At 39.2% G+C, this 25,493-nt stretch overlaps 1 protein-coding gene and 1 long non-coding RNA gene across 5 annotated transcripts in view; one reads left to right on the forward strand and one right to left on the reverse strand.

The window, feature by feature from the left end:
- The window catches only part of LOC135253451 (uncharacterized), a 47,561-nt gene that overhangs the window by 13,406 nt on the left and 8,662 nt on the right, over nucleotides 1-25,493 (reverse strand). The window lies entirely within an intron of this gene.
- The window catches only part of LOC135253444 (acyl-coenzyme A thioesterase 9, mitochondrial-like), a 60,837-nt gene that overhangs the window by 3,443 nt on the left and 31,901 nt on the right, over nucleotides 1-25,493 (forward strand). The window contains exons 2-10 of one of the 4 annotated variants that reach the window (XM_064332738.1): nucleotides 5,829-5,923; nucleotides 11,128-11,154; nucleotides 13,274-13,319; nucleotides 14,187-14,357; nucleotides 14,703-14,740; nucleotides 16,398-16,481; nucleotides 16,803-16,906; nucleotides 20,201-20,274; nucleotides 20,389-20,456. In XM_064332738.1, the coding sequence (XP_064188808.1) occupies nucleotides 5,829-5,923; nucleotides 11,128-11,154; nucleotides 13,274-13,319; nucleotides 14,187-14,357; nucleotides 14,703-14,740; nucleotides 16,398-16,481; nucleotides 16,803-16,906; nucleotides 20,201-20,274; nucleotides 20,389-20,456 (707 nt within the window). The remainder of the gene's footprint in view (nucleotides 1-5,828; nucleotides 5,924-11,127; nucleotides 11,155-13,273; nucleotides 13,320-14,186; nucleotides 14,358-14,702; nucleotides 14,741-16,397; nucleotides 16,482-16,802; nucleotides 16,907-20,200; nucleotides 20,275-20,388; nucleotides 20,457-25,493) is intronic. The other 3 variants (XM_064332739.1, XM_064332740.1, XM_064332741.1) reach the window with 3 other exon arrangements.

Genomic DNA, 25,493 nt, shown 5'->3' on the forward strand with positions numbered 1-25,493 from the left:
ACATTAATCTTTTCAATTAAAACTTTGATAATTATGTAGCCTATATTGTCTCAAATAGCCTAAATGTGAATACTAAGTGTAACATTTAAAAAAAAAAGATCAAGTTACACATAATAGCAACATGTGCAACATGTAGGATATTTTTTTTCCATTGTGTGGTATTTTAACATGGATGCATTTCATTTTAACCCTTAGCCTATATCAATTTTTCTACTTGCATAATAACTATGTAGGACTATGATTTCAGAACATAAACGAAAGGCATAGGCATTAATGAATGATAACAATACGTTTGCAATATTTAAAATATTTTTAAAAGGAATATAAATAATGATAGAATTTATTCCTGGTCCTTTGACGTGGTTCTTGCATGGGCTGTCAATAGCCGTGTTTCCACCGCAGGAACTTAACCCCGGAACTAGGAACCTTTTGAGGAACTCAGTGCGTTTCGACCGCAGGAACTAGGGTCTAAATTTAGTTCCGGGGGCTTTATTTTACCCCCAAAAAAGTTCCTGCTCGGGGGGTAGTACTTTCCAAAAGTACCGGAACCTTTGGGGTGGGGCGCAAGCGCTGAAAATTTCTGATTGGTCGACTACTTGCAGTGTTTTATTTCAACCGCCATGTTTAAAAATCTGCAGCCGCAAACCGATGTATTTTCATAATAACTTCAAATCAAACTTGTATGTTATGCGGCGCAGTAGCCTAGTTTTGGTTATAGCCTGCCAATGTCTTAGCATTTTATAAAACGAATACTAAAGCAAGAAAAGAACAGAAGAGCACACGTTATAATTCCAAGCATTCGTGCTGGGACAGCATATTACGTACCAAAACATTCAAACGGATTAATTCGGTTGCTGAATATTTTCTTCCGGATTTTCTTTGTTAGCCCGTTGTAATTGACTCAAAACGTTTGATACAGTTATGTGAGGTATGCGGTAGTTCTGCGTAATTCACATTGGTGATACAGTAAAAGAAAATTGGAAATCACCTTCCGAACTTTTTGTCAGGGTAATATAACAGGTTAATTCTAGTAATCGTCCCTTTAGCTTTTTCAGACTGCCGTAATTTTACTCTGCCATTCTTCAATTCCACAAAAAGACCAGGGAGACTATGGACTAATTTATGGTGCATGGTTCGCATCTGGAGGGCACGCTTCGCTGCTCGGCTAGCAGTAACTTCGAAGGAAAGCAAACGGTGGCTGTACCATTGCTAATTTAAATTTTCACGCAAGTCCAAGTTTTCGTTCTATTCTTGTCATTTTGCGATTAGCCTATATGGAATTGACGATGAGAAAGTAATCAAACAGCAAATTGTTTACAACGTGTGCATGTTTTCTGCTGTTGTTGCCAGTTATATTGGAAATGTGAATGCATTCTGTCGCCTCGGATGTCAAGACATGAAAGTGAATGTTCGCATAAAAACATAACATAACAAACATCTGTCCTATGATTTCTTCTGTAACCCCATACTACCACCGAAGTAGCCTACATTATTTTCTAATAACCGGGACAGCCCAGAGGGGTTTATTCCACTTATATACAACGGGCTACCAACAATGACTGTATATGGTTACTTTTGTATTTATTGATTTTTATCGATTTAATCACCTGGAATTGAAATATTCTTCTGCAGCCGTTTGGGCTATTTGGCTATTTTACCGTTGTCAAGCAAAACTGTTGTTGGTAGTTGAACTTGGACCGTTGTTATGCAACAAATAGGATATAACAGGCCAATAGTCAGATTGTAACTGTTTTATATATCCTCGCAAACACATTCATTATGTCTTGACATCCGAGGCGACAGAATGCATTCACATTTCCAATATAACTGGCAACAACAGCAGAAAACATGCACACGTTGTAAACAATTTGCTGTTTGATTACTTTCTCATCGTAAATTCCATATAAGCTAATTGCAAAATGACAAGAATAGAACGAAAACTCGGACTTGCGTGAAAATTTAAATTAGCAATGGTACAGCCACCGTTTGCTTTCCTTCAAAGTTACTGTTAGCCGAGCAGCGAAGTGTGCCCTCCAGATGCGAACCATGCACCATAAATTAGTCCATAGTCTTCCTGGTCTTTTTGTGGAATTGAAGAATGGCAGAGTAAAATTACGGCAGTCTGAAAAAGCTAAAGGGACGATTACTAGAATTAACCTGTTATTTTACCCTGACAAAAAGTTCGGAAGGTGATTTCCATTTTGCTTTACTGTATCACCAATGTTAATTACGCAGAACTACCGCATACCTCACATAACTGTATCAAACGTTTTGAGTCAATTACAACGGGCTAACAAAGAAAATCCGGAAGAAAATATTCAGCAACCGAATTAATCCGTTTGAATGTTTTGGTACGTAATATGCTGTCCCAGCACGAATGCTTAGCATTTTATAAAACAAATACTAAAGCAAGAAAAGAACAGAAGAGCACACGTTATAATTCCAAGACGTTGGCAGGCTATAACCAAAACTAGGCTACTGCGCCGCATAACATACAAGTTTGATTTGAAGTTATTATGAAAATAAATTGGTTTGCGGCTGCAGATTTTTAAACATGGCGGTTGAAATAAAACAAATAACACTGCAAGTAGTCGACCAATCAGAAATTTTCAGCGCTTGCATGAAAGGTTCCGGTACTTTTGGAAAGTACTACCCCCCGAGCAGGAACTTTTTTGGGGGTAAAATAAATTTAGACCCTAGTTCCTGCGGTGGAAACGCGGCTTTACACTTTTTTGCCTTTGCTACACATCCCCCCCCCCCCCCCTTTCGGACACCCACCACCACACCAAGAGATCAATTCCACAGGAAACACTGTGTAACGTGCAAGTAGTTGGCTATCTCCCTGGATATGAAGTAAATGATTTTACCAATAAATAATAAATAAATAAATGCGATTTTATCCATGGAAATAGCTATACAAAAATGCAAAATAAATGTTGTGTTTGCAATTGCCGTCGTAGATGTCAGAAGGAAATGTCACTGACAAAAAAGACGGGCTGGAAACGAGCTGTAAGAGCGGGATATGCACAACACTGCCTACTTATTGGCTACTGAATCTTACAACAATGTACAGCCTTGGAATGCTGGGCGCGTTTCAACAACAAAATGTCTATCTATGCTGACTGTTTGGCTAGCTAGCTAAGTTAGCTAAATGACCACGTTGTCGTGCACATCAATGTCACCAAGCTAACGTTATTAATAAACAAGTGAAGTCGTTATTTAGATGGCGATTACTACATCATGTAATGTTACAATGTATCGAACGTCACATTCATGCTACTAGTTTAACGTTACCTACACACTGCTTAAGTTAATATAAAAAGAATGTACTTACCGACGAGATGAAGTGATAACACAGTTTGTAACGAGGTTAGTTAGCCTACTAAAGAAATGGTGCCTTGCTAGGTACCGTTAGCTTGTGATAGTTGGAAGCATCAAGTGTTGAACGTCACTCTATGCACAATGAGGGTAAAGAACAGACCTGCTGTTTTCCTATAGTGCGTTCACGTTTTAACCAACAGATGTTGCTGGTGAGCTTTCCAACCAAGCCGCCCCACTGTAACTAGTTTAAAAAACAAAAATATGTTTAAAAAAAAAAAAAAAAATCCCTGATGCTTAGGCCCGGCAGGGGGTCTATTTAGGCCCAGCGGCCCGCCGGGCTTGCAATACACTGGCGGAAACCCTGAATATAAAACATTAGTAAATGTTAATATTAGTAAACATTAGTAAATGTTAATAGTAAATATAAAACATTAGTAAAAACAAGCGCAAATCCGCAATAGCTGCGACCGCGCGTGCACCCACAGGAGGACATTTTAGTGGACCGACCGACCAACAGCTAGCCTAAAGAGCTGCTGGTCGCCTCTATGCCACGGAGTTTGTAAGCTCAGAGCTGCCTTTGCCATCATGTGACTTGTACGCAACTCCGTTGCCAGCTTGGTCGATAGCACATTGCTCAAGACGCCGGAACAGCTTCCCCCCCCATCACAAAAAGTGTCTCATCTTTATACGTGCATGCATGAATGAATGCACGTATAAAGTGAAGAATGCTCTCATGGAACATTCACACGTGCCATGCTTCTCTAAAGCAGCTGAAGTTTTTGGTGTTCTTGGGTGGGAGAGTGTTCTATTCTATTAGTCCGGAACATAACATTATTATTGTTATAAATATTAACTACAAAGTGTAATATTACTCGTTACTCGTTTTGAAAGTAATAAAAGTACCTTACTTAGCCGTAATTCGTTACGCTACAAAGTATAACTTGTATTATTTTGCTACACAGCAATCTCTTGCTTATACTTTTTTAGTTTTTTCCATTTAACTTATACTGTTTGATCCAGTTTCCACGGAATAATAGCATACGACACATAAACACATCACAAGATACTTCACAATTGAGAAATCTTTTTTTATTGTATGTAATGGTGACATTTATTTTTCTCTCAAGTAGCCTAAATGTTAATACTATGGAAAAAAACTACAGTTGCACATAATAGCAATATTTGTAATGATGCTATTTATTCTAAGCAACTGCAAAGCCTAGCCTAACACGAACATCGTGTCACCCACCACTCGTGTGTAACTCACTCACAGGCTGTGATGGAAGTTTTCTCCACAATGTTTTTTTCCAAAACCTTTACTCTCTGAAACGAATGTCCCCTCCTTTCTAGTTCCTCAAGAGCAAAATGTGTCACAACTTTACCTTTTTACCTCACAGAAAATAGGATATGATACAGCTATAATTTTGAGAATGTTTTGAAAAGTACATTCACTATAATCTGTAATTTGGCAAATGGCAAATTTACATGAGCCTCTATATCACTCAGCACAAGGCTCAACAATATCTACGAGCGAGGTATGCTTCAGCACTCACAAAGTCCACTATTAACAAGTGCACTAAATAAATGTAGTCCCTATGGGAAAAATGCATTGGAAATTTGCCGAGGGAACCCATAGTGGAAGAAACGTCCGGGTTGGCCTACAAAAAGACGTCTTCACTGCAACACTCTATAAATAAACAAATTAACAGCTGAAACAAACTATGCTATGATTCAAAGATATTTTTTATCTTGCTGTATTGTACTGGTTTCTTTCTTAGATAGTTTTTGCAATAGAGTGTTACAGTTTGTAGTCCTAAAACCCGGAAGTAAATTGGCATTTTCGAGCCATGGGTTCCCTTGTCAGATTTACAATGTATTTTTCCCATCGGGATTTCGTTTTCTGACGAAAATAATGTTTGTGGTGAACATAGTGACTTGCAGCAATTAATTATTTAGTCATTTTGATTTGGACACACTGCTTACTTTTTGCTTCATAGATCTTTAGTAGTTCTGCATATCCACCCGTAGATTTTACGCACTTGTGGTCAAGGACTTTTTAATCCAGGACATGTATAAGTTTAACATGTTTTATATATGGGATCTCTCAGTATTTAATTCCAAACTAAAAAAAAAAAGAGCAAATTCATTTTTGCCTTTTTGCTGAGAAAATTGCATCTGCGGCACTTTATTTCTTCCTTAATTATGCATATAAACAAAATCTAAGTTAGTATTGTAAATGGTACAAATGTCTTGCTTCATTTAGGCTAAATCATTTTCTCTGAACAGTGTTTGTATTAAAGGATATAATTTTAAAGAATCATGCAATTTGGTTTGTTATCTCTATTGTTTGTTTTATACAGCCTTCTTTGCTCATCTTTATCAAGATTGTCAATAATTTTGGAGGGCACTGTACACAAATGGGGCTGAGAAGTAGTCTGAGCATATTGTATACATGTAGCCAGGCACATTTGGATGTCACTCACAAAACATGTCTTGTCTTATGCCAGATTCCAAGTGGTAAGAACGGCCTCTTCCTTGATGGCCCGGCCCCTGTGCCTTGGGTCCAGAGTCTTACAGGGGAAGGCCCCTGACATGGCAGAAGGTAAATCCGCTTCCAATCCAGATCAGAAGGACAGTAGCTACAGGACTACAGCTCAATGAAGCTTCACTACACGTAGCAGAGTTTCCCTGAGAAAAGATGTCTTGGGGGTGGGCATGTCGTCACTTGGACCTGAGAGTATTGACTTCAAGCTTAAACATTGATTTCATTAGCATCCATAACAGAAAACTACCCTAAATAAATAACTACAATTCAAATAACATTGCTACTTCACATATATATTGGATGTGGAGAAAAACATATTTCTGAGACAGGCTACTAGGTATTGCATATTCAACTGGCCATCCCTTCATGTAACGATTAATAATAACTCATAATCTTAAAATCTACTATCTGGCCTATAAAAAGAATGACTCAGAATAGAGAATAGGCCTACCAATTAATGAGCATTAAGACATGCTCACACAATCGGTAAAACAAGATTAAAGCCAGCAGCAAACAAAAAGGTAAGTAATATTATAAAATAAAATTAAGTGCAGTGAAACCCCCTGCAAAAGACTGCTAATAGGCTATTTTCCTGAAGGCTGTAACATATCTGAAGACAAACACATTTCAAACACACAAGTTACTTGCACATACAAAGCAGTGTCTATACGTTATTAAGACTTGCAAAAACCTAGGCTTGCCACTAAAAAGTACTGTTATCAAAATTAGACCAAATTTCAAGAAACAATATTGTCTATCTTAGCTCAAACAAATGAAACATACCATTTTAGAAGCGAAAACGCGTTCTCTGGAGTGGTGAATCACTTCACTATCTGGCAGTCTGATGGACAAATTTGGAGAACGGGGCCAAGGGAACGCTACCAGCCCAAATGCATAGTGTTATTTACATTTTGGTAGAGGAGGAATAATGGCCTGGGACTGCTTTTCATGGTTTGGGCTAGACCACTTAGTTCCAGTTCGGTGTGAATCTGTGTATCTGCGTGTGTGTTTGTCAAAGGGGATGCACATACCCATGCCCCTGACCCCTTTTCTTTTTCATCAGTTAAAATATGTGGCTTTCTTGTGGTCAGTTAGTTAAGTTTGGGCGACGTGGAAGGAAGTAGCTTTTGTAACAATTGGAAGGTTGCATTTGAGTCCTACATCTAGGCCTGCCATTCTACATTTCATCTCTGATTCTTTTGGTTTCTGCATTTTGAATTACTTTGGATCAAAAGCCGTGGTTTGATATCTGTTTCAGTCATTTCTTGTGTGACTGTCCATGTATGTATCCTTTGTTAATTGTTTTAAGGTAATTGAACCTCGTCTTTAGATTAGACGTGGACACTTGTTGTGACTTGTGTGTTTTAACTATTGATGCACTTGTGTTCGCGATTCAGTGTGCCAGATGTCAAATGAGGGTTTTAACGGTTAAAACTGCTGGGTTCTGAAAATGAAACATATTTTAATTAATCCTCACCTTGCTGACAGTGTGGAAGAACTCGCCTGCACAGAGCCCTGACCTTATCCCCATCGAACACCTTTGGGATAAATTGGAACGGCGACTGCGAGCCAGGCCTTATGCCGAACATAATAGCCCAACCTCAATGCTCTTTTGGCTGAATGGAAGCAAATCCCCGCAAACGTGTTCCAAAATCTAGTGGGCATGCTTCCCAAAAGAGTAGAGGCTGTTATAGCAGCCATATTAATGGCCATTGTTTTGGAGTGTTTTTAGAACGGCAGTGTCCTACCTAGGAATCAAACCTATGCCCTTTTGGTTATAAGCCCAGTTCCTTACCCTCTATGCTACACTGCTGCTCCAAACAAACTAACGTCAGAGAAACAATCAAACCACTTGAGCCACGTCCCAGGAACTACTTTTCAAGGAACTAAAAGGTTCCTTCAGCCCATTGTTGTCTGCGTTTCCACCGCGGTCTAAAAACCCGCGAAGATTAGGCAAATTAGTCCACTGACGTATGAATTCTTCTGTAACCCCATACTACCACCGAAGTAGCCTACATTATTTTCTAATAACCGGGACAGCCTGGAGGCGTTTATTCCACTTATACAATGGGTTACCAACAATGACTATATATGGTTCTTTTAGTATTTATTGATTTTTATCGACTTAATCACCTGGAATTTAAATATTCTTCCGCGGCCGTTTGGGCATATTTTACCGTTGTCAAGCAAAACTCTCGTTGGTAGTTCGACTTGGACCGTTGTTATGCAACAAATAGGATATAACAGGCCAATAGTCAGATTGTAACTGTTTTATATATCCTCTCAAACACATTCATTATGTTTTTATGCGAACATTCACTTTCATGTCTTGACATCCGAGGCGACCGAATGCATTTTCATTCCACAAATAACAACAGCAGAAAACATGCACACGTCGTAAACAATTTGCTGTTGAATTGATTAATTCGACTCTTACCGTCATTTCCAATATAGGCTAATCGCAAAATGACAAGAATAAATAGAATGAAAACTCGGACTTGCGTGAAAATGTAAATTAATATTGCAGTGGTACAGCCATTGTTTTCTTTACTTGAAAGTTACTGCTAGTGGAGCAGCAGAGTGTGCCCTCTAGATGCGAACCATGCACCATAAATATGTCTAGTCTTCCTGGTCTTTTTGTGGAATTGAAGAATGGCAGAGTAAAATTACGGCAGTCTGAAAAAGCTAAAGGGACGATTACTAGAATTAACCTGTTATTTTACCCTGACAAAAAGTGCGGAAGGTGATTTCCAATTTGCTTTTACTCTAGGCTATCACCAATGTGAATTACGCAGAACTACCGCATACCTCACATCAACCTCGTATCAAACGTTTTGAGTCAGTTACAACAGGCTAACAAAGAAAATCCGGAAGAAAATATTCAGCAACCGAATTAATCCGTTCAAATGTTTTGGTACGTAATATGCTGTCCCAGCACGAATGCTTAGCATTTTATAAAACGAATACGAAAGCAAGAAAAGAACAGAGCACACGTTATAATTCCAAGACGTTGGCAGGCTATAACCAAAACTAGGCTACTGCACCGCATAACATACAAGTTTGATTTGAAGTTATTATGAAAATAAATTGGTTTGCGGCTGGAGATTTTTAAACATGGCGGCTGAAAGTAAAAAAAATAACACTGCAAGTAGTCGACCAATCAGAAATTTTCAGTGCTTGCGCCCCACCCCAAAGGTTCCTGTACTTTTGGAAAGTACTACCCCCCGAGCAGGAACCTTTTTGGGGGTAAAATAAAGCCCCCGGAACTAAATTTAGACCCTAGTTCCTGCTGTGGAAACGCACTGAGTTCCTCAAAAGGTTCCTAGTTCCGGGGTAAAGTTCCTGCGGTGGAAACGCGGCTATACAGATATCACCCTGATCACAACAGGGTGAGAGCCCACAAGGAGGAAAATGACAAAAGCATAATGAACAATTTAAAATGATATAGTACGCTTGTGGCAAGCTGAGTGCCACCGCTCAGTTTAACAGACGAGAGAGAGACGGGATTTATTTCCAGGACGCAAATGCGTCTTTTTATTTTGCGGCCGCCACGCGGCTTTCGGTTTTGTAACACACACAAAGCTGTGCTGCAGGTTCTTGCAGCACTTCCTCCGTCTCCAGTCAGCCCCCCGTCTGCCTCCGTAGACCGCCTTTTAAGCGCCCAGGCTCACTGTCGAGGTAATCAGCACATTGTCAATCAATCATACAATTAAACATCCGTGCTGATTAGCAATCCCCAACAGCTGTGGCGCAAGTCCGAGAGCCGCCCCGCTCACTCTCTCTCTCTGCAGCCAACGCAAAACCACGCCCACCCTACCACAACGCTTTTTCACTACTGCAGTGTTTTTATGTACAAAGCTCAGATAAACAGTTGCGCTAAACATCTACTCCTGCGCAATGCATAAACGCAAAGTGAATGTAACTGGGTACGCAGCAGGGTAGCCAAGACATCATTTCAGCTAGAAGATAGCCATAAACTATGTTCGAAAGCTGTGTAAATTAGCTTGAAAAAGACAACACTGTAAGGTTATTGTGATGCATATGGGATTTCCAAGCAGGAGTAGAAAACACAATGGGTAGATCATAGAGAGGGTTGATTTTTTTCAGGTTGTAGCTGTTAGGTTATTTACTTAGCACTCATTTTTTCACAGTTTGTAAGGTAAGCAGTTGTTTTTTTAGAAAAATGGCACTTTTCGCATTTGACATTCTATTTACGTGTATAGAAATGCTCATTTTCAAATGCTCCTGAAAATGCTTTCAACTCAGTGGAAATAATTCATCATGAATAATGACTTTTGCTGGCCCGTATACAAAGGGATTGCTTAGGGATCAGAGGGGGATTTTAGTGATATCAATGCCATCACTGTAGTCTTGGCAGTTGTTCGACTTGTTTGTGGACATTTATTGGATTATAAAATACCATAATCATCAACCAGGAGTGTCCGTTTCAGCCCTCCTTCGGGGAAGGGGACTGCAATGTTATTTCTTTTGTTATCTCTAGTGATTTTGCCGATCAAGACTGGGTTTTTTTGCATCAAAGTGCAAAGAATCTAAGATTTAGAATGCTGTAGCGTTACACCAGTGCACCTTGAATCAGTGACCGATAAAAGCAATAATTTGAGAGAATGCTATTTTTAGATTCTGGTGTCTAATTGGGGCTATAAGAAACTATTGTGTAAAGAAGCTTGCATCACTTTAATAGTGAGCTTTGTGAGCTTTGTTGTTGGTATCTGCAGTTATAACTGACAGCCAGTGGAAGATACCAGTATTTGTGGCAATACTGTTGTTTACTTCCTTTGTATTTAAAAAAAAATGTGTAACATTGTATCTTTGCATATCACCCTTATCTTAGCATTCTATTGTCTTTAGCCGTGCTGGTATGGAACTAGCAATGACTAAATGGTCTGGAAATAGTTCTTGTCAGTTTATTGTGACAGTTCTTTCATATTGAGCAAATGAATCATAACCTATTCTCCTTGCAAGGCCATGCTGTTATATTTATTGTTAGTGAGAAGTCTCTCTCCACCCCAGAAATGTATGGACAAACACTATTACTTTTTGGGAGAATATGTCTGTTTAGAAGGAATTTCACTGAAAGCATAAAACAAGCAATACCAGGGCCAGTGGGTATTTAATTATCTTAATGTTCTATGTGGTCTGGTTCACAGGCTACTTAATGTAAGGTAGTGCCTTTAATGTGAGTTATTGCATCAGTAATGTAAGTACCCTAACTCTGGTGACCTTGTTTTGTATTTTTACAGGAAACTCACACTTACTTGTGACCAATGGTGTGTTGGTAAAAATTCCTTTCTTAATTCTGTCTTAATTGAATGTCAGCCCAATGGGAGGCGGCACCTGCTTTGCATGCAGCTTCACTAAGCTTTATTTATCTCTGCCTCTGCATTGGGTTCTGTCCGCTTGGACAAGCTGACCTCTGAATTATTAAATCTGATAATATCATTTATTTAATGCTTGCTAAGAAGGGAAGATTGTACGAATGAGCGATGATAACAGGCTATTTAGACTTGCTTGAAGTCACGTGTGCATCAAGCAGCTGATTCCAAAGAGCCTCACAAGCTCCTCTTACCTTTCCCCCAAGCTTTCATTTCAATCAAAAAAGGTTCCTGAGAGTTTTGGCAGATTAGAATAGTTGTTAAACTAGCTGAAAAATACAGTCCAAGCGTATTTAATATGTAGATCAGACGAGAAAAGCAGTACATCTGGTGACAGCAGACATAGGAGGTGCTGTAGCGGAAAGTATTCCTGTAAAATCTCTACAACCTCAACTGTTTAATCTTCTGATTCCATTGTTAACAGGCGGAAAAAAGTTATGTTGTTGCTAGTGTCACTAGTGTCAGTTTGCACCCTGATTAAGCAGTTTCCTCTGTCCTCTGCTGTTTTCTGATTCTGTATGGTCTCAACTCATGTGTGCTGCACTACACCATCACAGCCAGGTGATTGGTGCCCTGGTTGGAACACCAAGTATCAAAGGTTTTGACAAAAAAACTTAAATAAATAAATCATAGGTTTCTTGAAATGTTGCCACTTCTTGTAGAAGGCATGGAAGACATGTATATTGAAGTAAATATCCTTTGTTTGAATTGGCATATGTCTTTAAATACAGTGATAAATCAGGAATAAAACAATAAATGACAATGCCTTTCAGCTGTCTCTACCTTCATGAGCATGTCATTTAATTTGGCCTCAAATGGTTCTATTTATAGATTACCAATTGTTTAATCAGACAAAGCTTCTGCATGTAGGCTAACTGATTCTACTCTATAATTTGCAAATTGCAAGTTCAGGCAAACAGCCTGAACAATGGCAACAGTTATGAATCCAATAAAACTTTGAAGATACAGTATACACTCACCGGCCACTTCATTAGGTGACAGGAGTGGCACCCGGTATGGTCTTCTGCTGCTGTAGCCCATCTGCTTCAAGGTTTGACGTGGCGTTCAGAGATGCTCTTCTGCATATCTCGGTTGTAACAAGTGGTTATTTGAGTTACTGTTGCCTTTCTATCAGCTCAAAACAGTCTGGCCATTCTCCTCTGACCTCTGCCATCAACAAGGCATTTTCGCCCTGAGAACTGCCGCTCACTGGATATTTTCTCTTTTTCAGACCATTCTCTGTAAACCCTAGAGATGGTTGCGTGTGAAAATCCCAGTAGATCAGCAGTTTCTGAAATACTCAAACCAGCCGGTCTGGCACCAACAACCATGCCACGTTCAAAGTTACTTAAACCACCATTCTTCCCCATTCGGATGCTTGGTTTGAACTTCAGCAGATCGTCTTGACCATGTCTACATGCCTAAATGCATTGAGTTGCTGCCACGTGATTGGCTGATTAGATATTTGCGTTAACGGGTGCAGTTTGCAGTTGAACAGGTAGACCTAATGAAGTGGCTGGCGAGTGTATGCAGTCGCACAAAAGCACAACATAATTATATCATTGTATGATATTAAGTACATGTAATATAATTAGATTCAAACATGTCATAAGCAGGAACATTAAATGAGGTCATAATACAAAAATGTGAATACTTATTCACACCCAGATTCTACATGGTGTCAGATTTATAAAACCAGAAGTGTCATAGCAGATTGAAAGCCATTTCCGTCTGTCTATAATAGTCACACTGTCTCATTGTTATTGTGGACTCACAAAATGTCTGATCATTGGATAATCATGGTATGAATTCTAATAACATTATTGTGTTCCACAACCCGGCTTTCCAGTAAGTGCACTGTTTTGAGATTATATAGAACATCCATCTGTCTGTCCATCTGTGCAGCTTGCTGAACTCAGGCCCACATACTGTGTGATCACCCGAGAGTGAGAGAGTGAGAGAGTGAGAGAGTGAGAGAGTGAGAGAGTGAGAGGATACTCTGTTTGTTTTCCAGTCAGGAACAGACTGAGAGAGACCGTGGGAGCATCCACTAACTGGGGGTAAGCTTCTGCTTCCTGTTCTGTACATTACATTAAATTACTGGCATTTGACGGACACTCTTATCCAGAGTATATTTAAATTGAATACATTTATAAAGCTGTATGTACTGAATTGAACCTTTAAGGCCAGTTCCTTAACCCATTATACTAAACTGCTGCCCCTGTACAGTCTACTGGGTGTCTGAGCTTGGGCCACTACAAGAGATCAATCTCCTGAGCTTCTGGTATCAGACAGCAATAATATTGCCATAACAGGTTGTTGTACGCCGTGACACACTCCTTTGCTTGACAAAATAGTTGTACAAAGGGAGATACGAGAATCTGGGAATGTTCCGGTGTTTATTTGGTAACTGCGAGAGAGGGAGAATGTGGTCTCTACAAAATATAATCGCTTAGCCTTTCACCCTCATGGGATCCGGGTAAAAATAATAAAGCAACACAACAAACTAAAATAACAAATACAAAAATAACCAAACTACAAAACAACTTTTCAGCTTTTTTCATCCTCTTCCTCCGGGTTGTGTTCTCCCGGTCACAGAACCCTATTGGGAAGAAAGTACACTTTAAATACCTGGATTAATTATTGATGCACTCCAGGCACGTGTGCCTACTTAACCAGTAGGCGTGGTCCTCCGATTGCCCTGAACCTCTCCCACAAACCGAGCCCTGCCACACAGTTAAAGAGGAACTGTGCTTATATCCAGTCAAGAAACTCAGAAAAGTGACCAAAACTGAAACCCACCAAATTTAATTCAGCTCAGTTTTCATGCAGTCATATCTGCCACTGAACTGCAGACTAGTCTGAACTCTGCTAGCACAGAGCTTCAGAGCCATCTCTGCAGTGAAACAGGAACTGTATTCCTGTAGGGATCACCAACAGGCAATGGCAGAGAGGGCATCTCTGAGTTCCCAGCTTGCACGTTCACAAGATGAGCTACCTGTGCGGAGGATGAAGGACAGCTACATCGAAGTGCACCTGCCTTTAGGCACCCAGCCAGACCTGAGAGAGAAATACCTCACTTACCACAACAGTGTCAGGTAATTCCCCTCCCTAACACCGGCAACAGGTATTTCCACTCCTTCTTCACCATCTCGAATCACCATAGCCCAACACCTGTTACAGCTAATACCACTCTCAGCACCTACCACCACACTCCAGCCCCCACCACATATAATACTACAGAACGCCTGGCAGGTAATGCCACACCCAACACGTCACCTACCACCACACCTCAATACCTGCCAGAGGTAATTCTACATAGTATTATGCCCTGAGGCATAATACTGTTCTGCCCTGTATGGAAAAGTTGCTTTTTTCCACCTCATCTGCCACTGCCACTCTGCCCCATCTCCTCTGAATGCTTCTGCTTTGCCTTCCTGTAGGTTTGGCCGAATACTGGAAGACCTGGACAGCCTGGCAGGTACTTCTGAGCTGAGTAATTCTGTACTGAGATCTCAACAGTGTTGCAAACAAGAAAAATGTTTTCAGGGAGAAGCAGAGGGTATGTTGAACTAACCCTTGGAGACCTAGGGTGATTTTGATGTTTTTCACTCATCCTCAGTTTTTTACAGATTAAACAGGCTTATCTAATAAATAACCCCTCATTTTTTTACTAGACTTGTCCCTATCAGGAAATGTCAAGTTTAGAGAAAAGCCCTATTATTTGAGAAAAAAAAAAGCTTTATCTTACTAAAAAAATGCATTCACTTGACTACATCACCTAAGCCAATATTGTCAGCTGGGGTATATCATCTTACATTACAAGAATAGGATGTAGGAAGTAACAGTATCATACAGTCATGTCAATAGAACATACCATTGCTTTATAATGGGTAAAAATAGCAGTACCTAGAGGAAAGATGTTCAGAAAACTGAATTCGTAAAATAAAACTATTTTCTCTCATTTTGATGATACCGTTTTAAATAATTATGTTTAACAATAAAAATTAGTAAAATAAAAATAAATTAGCATGATATATAACTATTATAAAAACAAAAACAGTCTACCAAACACAGAACAACTGCAGGTTTCGCATTGCCTATAAAACAATGTTTATATGTTCCAATAGCTGTAATAGTAAATAGCAGTAAAATATATAAGTAGCTAGTAACGTTCATATTTTATTACACAAGACATTACTGTAGTGGTATTCACGCTGGATTCACGTCGTCCTTGATTGTGTCCATTGTATGGAAATAAAAATCTCCAGACAGTGCACTTTTACTTTCGCTTCTTGAACCATAATTTTTCTCAGTAAAATTGAGCTGGCTTAAACTGCCTGTGCTAATGATAATGTTTTTTTTTTTAAGTTCCTGAAGCAGTAAAACTACTAGGAAGTGAATTCTCCGTGGTCTGCGTGTGTTTTCAGCAGCTACTACTCGTGGTGATGAAACAGTGTAAACATCACAAAACATGGTGTGGTCTTCAAACTGGCTTTAATATCTGTAGATTCAACATATTTGAGAATCGCAAGTCTCCCCTGCATAACAAAAAAAGAAAATGATCCTACATTCAGAAATAAGAGCTATCCAACAGAGATGAAAGGGAGTGCCTTTTGACACAATTTGAGTCTCTCGCCTTCAAAAGGTTGAGATGCATGCTAACATACACATGTTTGTGGATACAATATGTTGCTGTTTGTGAAATTTGGGAGTTCCATCTTTGCTGACCCAGCTCCAAGATTTAATTCCACAGTTGAAAATTAACCAAAGTGAAATTTAGCAGATTAATTTTTAAACGAATATGACCAACCAAGAAAAAAGTGTGAAAGGACCCTAGCCAATCAAGCAGGACCACCAGACCTGAGTAACATCAATGGTGTTCCTCTCAAAGTGTGGCACAAATGACTTGTTTGCACTTCCTGTTCCTTTCGACACTTTGAAGTAGTGGATGCAAAGAGTCCACCCTTCATAGGGTGTAGGGTACAGGAAACACACTTCTCATGTACAGCACTTCTATTGTCTGATATTGGTTTCTTCAAGGCCAAACCCAACTTCCGAATGCCTGCTCATGTGTGAGAACACAAATACTCTTCCTCATGCATACTCACACATTTACTCTCTTTCTTTTTCTACAGTACTCATATGTTACTCCCACACAAAGAATGATGCCCTGCCACGGTCCCCTCTGTCCATTGTCACTGCCCTGGTGGACAAAATTGGTATGGCTTGCTGTTCATGTTCTCATTGAGAAACTTTTGTTCTGCTCATTAACTGTGAATCAGTTCTACTGATTGGCCAACAGTGGCATATGTGCTGCAAAGTCAAGGATTTAAGCATATATTTACAAAACAGGTGCAACAAGGAAACTTATTTCCGTAGTGGTATATTTTTGGAAGTGACTGCATGTTTTTTCAGGTGTTTATATTGAGAGCTTGAATTCATGACACCCTAAAAATGCAGGTATCAGCGTGACAGTGTACAGCACTGGGAGCTCTGTTGCTTCATAGGCTTGAGCTAAATATTTTTCTGTGCACCTGCAGACATGAGAAAACACATCATCTACCCAGATTGTGACATCAAGTTCACAGGTCATGTGACCTGGGTAGGCAAGACCTCCATCGAAGCCAAAATGTTCATGTCTCAGGTACCATCACCAACAAACAGACACAAACCTTTATACCACCAGATGGTATTACACATTATGTTTTGTTGTCCATTCATTGCTCACATTAAGACATTTAAAGAAATGTGTATATCTGTATGTACAATACCCTGTAAAAGTATGGTAGTGAAATTTGTAATTTCTGCCATATACATGAGACACTTCAATGAATTAAAATTTGAATATTCAAATTTTTGAATATTAATTTTCACGCTTAATTTCATTTTTTTTTTCTTCTAATCCAATAGGATTTGAACATCAAGCTATTGTTTTACAGTATTAATATACATGTTTTGATCTCAGTTCCAAATGTCAAAGTGTAAAGCTAAAAATAACAAATTTCACTCTACCATTAACATACTTACAGTTGAGGCCAAAAGTTTACATACACCTAGGCTTAAAACATTCAAACTAAATTTTTCACAACTCCACACATTTCATGTTACCATACTTTACCTGTGTTTAGTAAATTAGGGTATGTACTTTATTTCCATAAGAGGTCATTTCACAGTAATGGCTAAGAGGCAGATTTATTTCAGCTTTTATGTACTTATTTCAGATTTTCAGTGGGTCACAAGCAGTGCGTTTACATGCACAGTTGAAATCGATCTATGTTAATAGCTTGATTTGGCCAAAGATGAGATTTAATTGGATTATTGTCGTTCTCCCAATATACATGACTCGGAAAGAATCGATTTATTGACCGAGGTGTGTCTGCCGAAGGCTTCTTACAAATCCTGCTTCCTCCAGTTTTGTCACAACCTTTTTGAATAGTTTGCCATTCCGCGTTTTTCTTCCATCCATGTATTTTAAGATATTTAACTCCTTTAGTTGCGATAGCATAAAGTTGGTCTCCTCGTCCGTCCAGAAATGTGTTTTTTTTCGCCATGACAGAGCTTTAGAATGTCACCAGCAATGTATGCGCGTGAGCTCGACAATGCATTTCTCGCAGAAAAGGTCGTTTGTCGCCTTTTTTTAGTTCATTACAATGGTCATAGAAGTGACAATAATTAAGTGGTACTGTGCTGTTAGCCTTTATCGATCGCCGTTCAAGGTTGATGTGAAGTAGCTAGCACAATCGGACAGCACTAACCTCTAAAAATATACTTTGAATGTTACTTGCTCAATCGAACGGTAAATGTGGAAAAACATTTGATTATAGTCAGCGGCACCAAAATTTCACACCCTCAATAAACGGCAAGAGTCCCAGTAGAAAATTGAATTAAATCTTTTAAAGTTAAATATTTTCTGAAGCGTTATCAATTCTGCTTGGCCACAATGAGCGTATAGTTGCTATTGGGATGGCAGGTATGCCATCCCGCCAAGTTACGCCTTGGCGGGGGCATGCCCCATACCTATACAGCACCGAGAGTTTGGCACTTTTCAGGGTTCCCCACAGAAATAACCACAACAGCCACAGACACTCAGCCCTTAAAAACATTAAATTCTGTACATTCTGACCCCATTTCAACAGACAGAATTCATAAACAACTTCACATGTCCACACAATAAAGCCCCAAACTAAGGGGATTTTGCGTTTTCTCCTTCTTCTTCTTCTTCTCATTCTTATTTTTCCTGCCGCCTATCCCACTAACAACATGTCTCCCCATTGGACATTTCACTGACACCAGCCAAATCTGCACCTACACGACCCAATCAAAAACGCGCATACACACGCAAAATACCCATCCATTTTCACTCTGAAACATTTCCCGTTCAAACAGCTAGTCCGTCTGTGGCCTAGTGGGTAAGGTTACAGTCTTGGGAACATGGGGTCGTAGGTACAAGCCCAGCTTGGAACACGTTTCATTAACCTGCTTCAAAAATGGAGCTTAAAATATGTTCACATTTTACAGAATGCAATTCATATTTTCCTCATTAATGATGTATTATTTCACCCACCCACAACCCATCCGCTTTTAATCAGAATGTTAATTTTTATGACTCGGCCCGCCCGATCAGCGGATTAACTGTGGTGCCCGCAGATATAACTGCGATCCACGCATCACTAATACACACATTACTTATTTTTTTTTCCCCACCCGCATTCAGCGAAGAAGAATATCAGGGTCAGAGCCAATCAGAGGCAGAGTAGGGGCGGGTCTTCGCAAAATGCGGGTGGGGAAAAGAATAACGCTACGCACATACACAAAGAGACAGACCTGCTAAATGTCAGGCGCACCGGTGCGACCAATGAAAATGTTTAGTCGCACTTGACAGATTTTTGGTCGCATGTGCAACCAAAATGGTCGCACTCTGGAGCCTTGTTCCTCCAAAAGGCTAGGTCTTCATCCTGGTGATCACCTGCAAACTTCATTCTGGCTTTTTTTTATGCCGGTCTTGGAGTAGGGGCTTCTTCCTTGCACGACAGCCTTTCAGGCCATGGCAACATTGGATTCTTTTAATGGTGGATGTAGATACTTTGGTACCTGATGCCTCCAAATCCTTCGGGAGTTCCTTTGTTGTTGTCTTGATTTCAGTTGAACCTTTCAGACCAAAGTTTGTTCAGCCCTTGGAGTTAATTTGTGCCTCCTTCCAGAACGATGCAGTGTCTTTGTGGTCCCATGCATTGCATACAATTGTTTGTACAGATGCTCGTGTCTACCTTCAGTTGTTTAGAAATTGCTCCTAAGGTGGAACCAGACTTGTGGAGGTCCACAAATATTTTCTGAGGTTGCTGAGTTGCTTGGATTTTCCCATATCAAGGGCAAAAAGGCAGTGGCTCTAAAGGTAGGCCCTTAAATACAGCCTCAGGTGCCAATTAACTAATTATGACAATTGGTCAAACAGAAGCTTCTGAAAAGTCATTACATCAATTTCTGGAATGGTAAATGGTAAATGGACTGCATTTATATAGCGCTTTTATCCAAAGCACTTTACAATTGATGCCTCTCATTCATACACACGCCAATGGTGAAAGGCTGCCATGCAAGTTACCAATCAACTCATTGGGAGCAATTAGGGGTTAGGTGTCTTGCTCAGGGACACTCCGACATTCCCAGGGTGGGGGATCGAACCGGTATCCCTCCGACTGTCAGACAGCCGCTCTTACCTCCTGAGCTAATCTTCCAGACTGTTTATAGAGACAGTGTATGTAAACTTTTGACCCACTGGAATTCTGATATAGTGAATTAAAGCTGAAATAAATCTGTTTTCGACACACTTGTTCCTGGTTGTGGTTATACGCTTTGTGGTACGTCGCTCTGGATAAGAGTGTCTGCCAAATGCCTGTAATTTAATGTAATGTAGGACATCACAGTGTTGTTCTTTTCACAGTTCTATGATGGAGCCTACAGTCCTGTGCTGGATGCCACATTTGTCATGGTTGCCCGTGATCCTGAGAACAAGAGGTAAAGCAGTCCTCAGAGCCACAGGGTAGAGAAGTAGCCTGGATTTATGGAGGGTAGCTGCTGAATGAGCCTGTGTTTACTTCCTATTACATCAGAGTTTACGTCCTGTTCCAGGGCTGCATATGTTAACCCACTGAAGTCAGAGGGTCTTGAGGAGGAGAAACTGTTACAGGAAGGAGAGGGTAAGGGCACAACTCAAATGTTGTAAATGAATTACTCACAATTTTAAAAAAAAGCATTGTGCAAGTACAGAACACAACTTTCAAATATTAATTCACAGCCTGTGGTTTTGCAAAAATACTTAACGATCCAATATTTAAAGGAGTCATTGATATAATACAAATAGAAATGATGATGAGCAAATAAGAAGAGCATAATTTTGAACACTGTAGATAAGAAATGTTGCGTTTATTTAAAAAAATAAAAAATGTAATTCTTGGGTTATTGCTACACGTGCATGTTCCTGCTGCAGGTGCTTGTAGCAAGATAACTATTAGAAGAAATGCAAGACCGTAAGACACTATGGTCTTGCAAATATTAATTCTTCAACTCACATGTAGATAGTGGCAGATGGATTTTGTGAGAAGGAAAAAGCAAGGCAATGGCAGATGTGGCAGCAGGCTATCGTCAGTGGTAATTGTACAGCAACAGATATTCACAGTCCTATGTAGTTTTCCTGAATGAACACAAACAACTGAAATACAGTTGTTTGTGAATCAGCAAACAACTGTATTTTAAAATGTAACAATAATAATAATAATTATTATTATTAGTATTAGTTTTGTTATTTGTTATTGTTACTTAATTTTTTTTAGCACATTTGATACATTAATATGCGGCTCAAAGTACTTTCCAAGCATAAGGAAATAAAATAAAATGAAACGGCATAGAATTACAAAATGTATTAAAAAAAACATTAAAAATGTGAAAATAAAAGTATATAGTAAAAACGTTCAATTTGAGCAGGTTATTGCTCATCTAATTGACAACACTAGCTGAACAGCTCATCAAAATGATGGAATCAGGGACATTTGGTGAAACAGATGTAGCGGCATGTCATGTGCATAGCTGTGAAAGTTGACACCATATTTACAAATGATTATACCCAATGGAAGCATGTACAAGGAGAAAAGGAGTAGGCCAAGAATAGATCGTTGTGGTACACCACATGCACTTTCATGTACACCGATCAGCCAGAACATTAAAACCACCTGCCTAATATTGTGTAGGTCCCCCTCGTGCTGCCAAAACAGCTCTGACCCGTCGAGAGTTTTTAAAATCATGTGGAAATAATTCATCCTCTGACAATTTCTTAGCTTTTTATAGCCCTGTAGCAACTAATAATGTAATAAACTACCAATAGTGTAGTAACTCCCAATAATGTAATCCATTTCAAATGTTTTATGTAATAAAAACCAATAATGTAATAAGTAGTAGTAGTAGGGTACTTTATTGATCCCCGGGGGGAATTTGCACTGTTGCAGCATCAAAGACAACAAAGTAACACAATCAGATACAAATTTACAGTAGATACAAAATATCAGATACAAATATACAGTAGATACAAATATATACAGAAATCCAAATATACCAGAGGACACCTTCAGAGGTGGAGTCCTTGCCTTGACGGGTCAGAGCTGTTTTGGCGGCACGAGGGGGACCTACACAATATTAGATAGGTGGTTTTAATGTTGTGGCTGATCAGTGTACTCTTGACACACAGTCACCTAGACTAACAAAATATTTTCTCATAGTTATATTTTTTTGAGCATTCACAGTGTAAAATGATTTAATACACAATTGATACACAACATTGAAAAATAGAGTGAAGCAATGATCCTCACCTATAATGTCTGAAGACGAATGATCATCTTTAGTGGACATACACATTACATCCTCTACATCGACAGTAAAAGAACTGAAGACTGGAACTGTCAAGTTCATTTTCACAAAACAAGCATGCAATACACATTGCCTAATGTCTTTCTACAGTGTGTATATATATATATATATACACACACATACACAGTATATACAGTTTTCACATTGTTTCTTTCAAACAAATTACACTGGTGTCAATTTCATTATCACAAAATATCAGTCTTCAGTCTACAAGAAATTGGGATGGCAGGTATGCCATCCCACCAAGTTACGCCTTGGCGGGGCGGCATGCCCCATACCTATACAGCAGTGAGAGTTTGGCACTTTTCTGGGTTTCCTGTAGAAATAACCACACTAACCACAGACTCTCAGCCCTTAAAAGCATTCATTTCTCTAACTTCTGACATTTCAACAGACAGAATTCACAAACGACTTCATACGTCTGCACAATAAAGCCCCAAACTTTGCAACTTTGCACTTTCGGATTTTGTATTTTCTTTTTCCTGCCCGTTACATTATCGCAATGCTGCAAGCCCACAGACAATATGTCTGCCCATTGGACATTTACCTACACCAGCCAATCAAAATGTCACATACACATGCTAAATGGACTTATATGTTTTTCCCAAAGAAAATTTCCAGTCAAGCCAGCTAGTAAGTTTGTGGCTCACTGGTAACATCGTGGACTATGGACCACTGAGCCACAGGATCGAATCCCACCTGTAACTTAGGTTAATTTTTTATTTTTTATGCAGGCTTATTTTGTCACTAATTATTGTCTATTACTTTTCAACTATTGCTTTTGCAACTGTATAATTCTTCGGGATCCTTGTGTACCAAATCTAGCCGGTCTTTCACCAAACGTTTTGACTGTTTTATGACATGCCATCTACACATTCAGTTAACCGGCTACATTTGCTTTCATTGTGAAAGTTTTCTAGCCGGCTACAATATAGCCAAGCCATATGGAATACAACCGTAGCTCATTGCGCTTACTGGCCTGCTTTCTTTAAAACCATGAGCACATTTCACCAAGAAAATGGACAGTTACTTTATCGGTGGCTCTCTGCTAATGTTTTTGCCTTGGCATCGCAAAGTCAGAGGATTGAATCCCGCCTCGGCCTCAGTCAAATCTTTAATTTCTTATGCACAATTATTTGCTAATTAATAATTGTCTATTGCTTTTAAACGATTGCTTTTGCAGTTGTCAGAAGATCAGAAACTTCAATGCATATGTTTATCAAAAGGCATTCACAGGCAGCCATATGAATTTCATGAGGGGACTTTTATCGATTTTCTCAAAGTTACAACAGCTGACCACTGTGGTGTTTCTACTCACTACTTCTTTACTTGGCTACTGTATAAAACGTTCTTATCAGCAAATGGCATGTTTCTACATTCATGTTACCTCACCCTGTTCTCTGTCTCCCGACATACAAACAATTAGTACGTCTGTCGTGTCTTCATTAAAAACATCCCATTTAAAAACATGACTCATTCATAATTCTAACTACTAGTCGTCTACGTGATAAAACTATGTTTGTACAACAGTTTTTCTATTCAATTCCACGCCTTCTTTGCACAACTGTATATACAATCACTTTCTAATACCGTCTGTTTTATTGGGATGGCAGGTATGCCATCCCGCCAAGTTACGCCTTGGCGGGGGCATGCCTATACTATTCAATAAGGAACCTCATCTGGCTCATGGTCAGTATTTTCTTAGTACTAGTCATTTCTTTGGTACTACTGTTATTTTCTGATATGCAGAGATTGCTTGGAAATATGTCTGTGCATGCTATTGTCCAATGACAAGTGTTCTATTTGTCGCAACTGTTATGTAGTTTTTCTTCTCGAATTGTCACATAAGGTCAGTGATCTAGCTAGGGAAGGGAGCAAAGAGGGGTCCTACCTACAGCTAAGTGTATCAAAATGCCTTATAAACCTTATAAACACAAAAAGTGGATCTCAGAACAAATAACAGAAAAACGGACCAGGAAAGAAGGGTACACAACCAACAAGTCAAAACAAGCTGTATATCAGGTTTTCAGATTAAATAATTGAATTCAATAAGAAGCAGTCAATTATATTAATGAATTGAAAACATGCATTCTTTATTGAATGCAAGCACATTACTTCTAAATTACACAACAGAAGCCATAGAGCAAAATCTTAAACAACTAATCTAGAAATACCAGAAAATAGAAAGAGACGGATAAGAGAACGAGATAGAGAGGAACGGATCAGCCAGACCTTGCCAAAGTATCACCCACTTCCAATAAGCGCCACAAAGAAACCAGCTAAAAACACACAACCTAGCAACTACCACCAAAATAAAAAGTGGAAAACTCTTCTTCCAGGCTCCGAAACCAAACGCAACACAACACTTTTTCCTGCGGCAATCTTAAATACCTTACCCAGCATGGCTTTGATGTCTGCCCTGATTGGGTGATGGCGGGTTAAGGTTTAGGAGAGAAGGGAAGGGGGTCAGACTAATTTATGGCAAGGACTGACCTACCTAAAGATTGCGTTCAACTTAAAAGTAATGGGAAATGTTAGGCATGCAGGGTCTCCAACCCCCGATATGGTGTCCTGTGTCATCTGGTTTGTCTCTTCTGAGGAGGTGAGACCCATAGATTGTCAGCCTATATTAGGGTATCAGTGGAATTTAAAATTGCCCCAGTCACATCTGCTTTGATGCTTGTGACGGGGAAGCCAGGCCACATTCTTATTCACTGTTTCCCTCTCTAAGGCCAAAATCTAAACACTACATATCATACAATGCATACTTCTCAGTGTCTACATTTATATGCATTACTGTTTCATAACAAACTTTCTCATAACAAACAAAAAGACATATCTGAAGAAAAACACGTTTTCAACGGGACTGTATACTTTCCGAAGGCACTGTCCATGATTGGAACAAACATATTTCTAGATAGGTTTGCTAAGATTAGATTTTTATTTCAGAGGCCAAAATATTTGAAAATTTTATATGTATTTATTGACACTTCACTTTTTCCACATTTTTTTTACGTTACAGCCTTATTCTAAAATTGATTAAACTCATTCTTATTCTCATCAATCTACATTACATTACAGGCATTTAGCAGAAGCTGTTATCCAGAGCAATTTACACAAATTTTTACATAGTATTTATACAGCCGGATATATATTGAAGTAATGCAGGTGAAGTACCTTGCCTAACGGGGACTCGAACCTGCGACCTTTAGGTTACAAGACCAACTACACTGCCATCTACACGCAATACCCTATAATGACAAAGAGAAAACAGGTTTAAAATGTTTTATTTTTTTATTTATTAAAAAATAAAAAAC

This window comes from Anguilla rostrata, chromosome 4 (assembly GCF_018555375.3).
Source record: "Anguilla rostrata isolate EN2019 chromosome 4, ASM1855537v3, whole genome shotgun sequence".
Taxonomy (NCBI): Eukaryota; Metazoa; Chordata; class Actinopteri; order Anguilliformes; family Anguillidae; genus Anguilla; species Anguilla rostrata.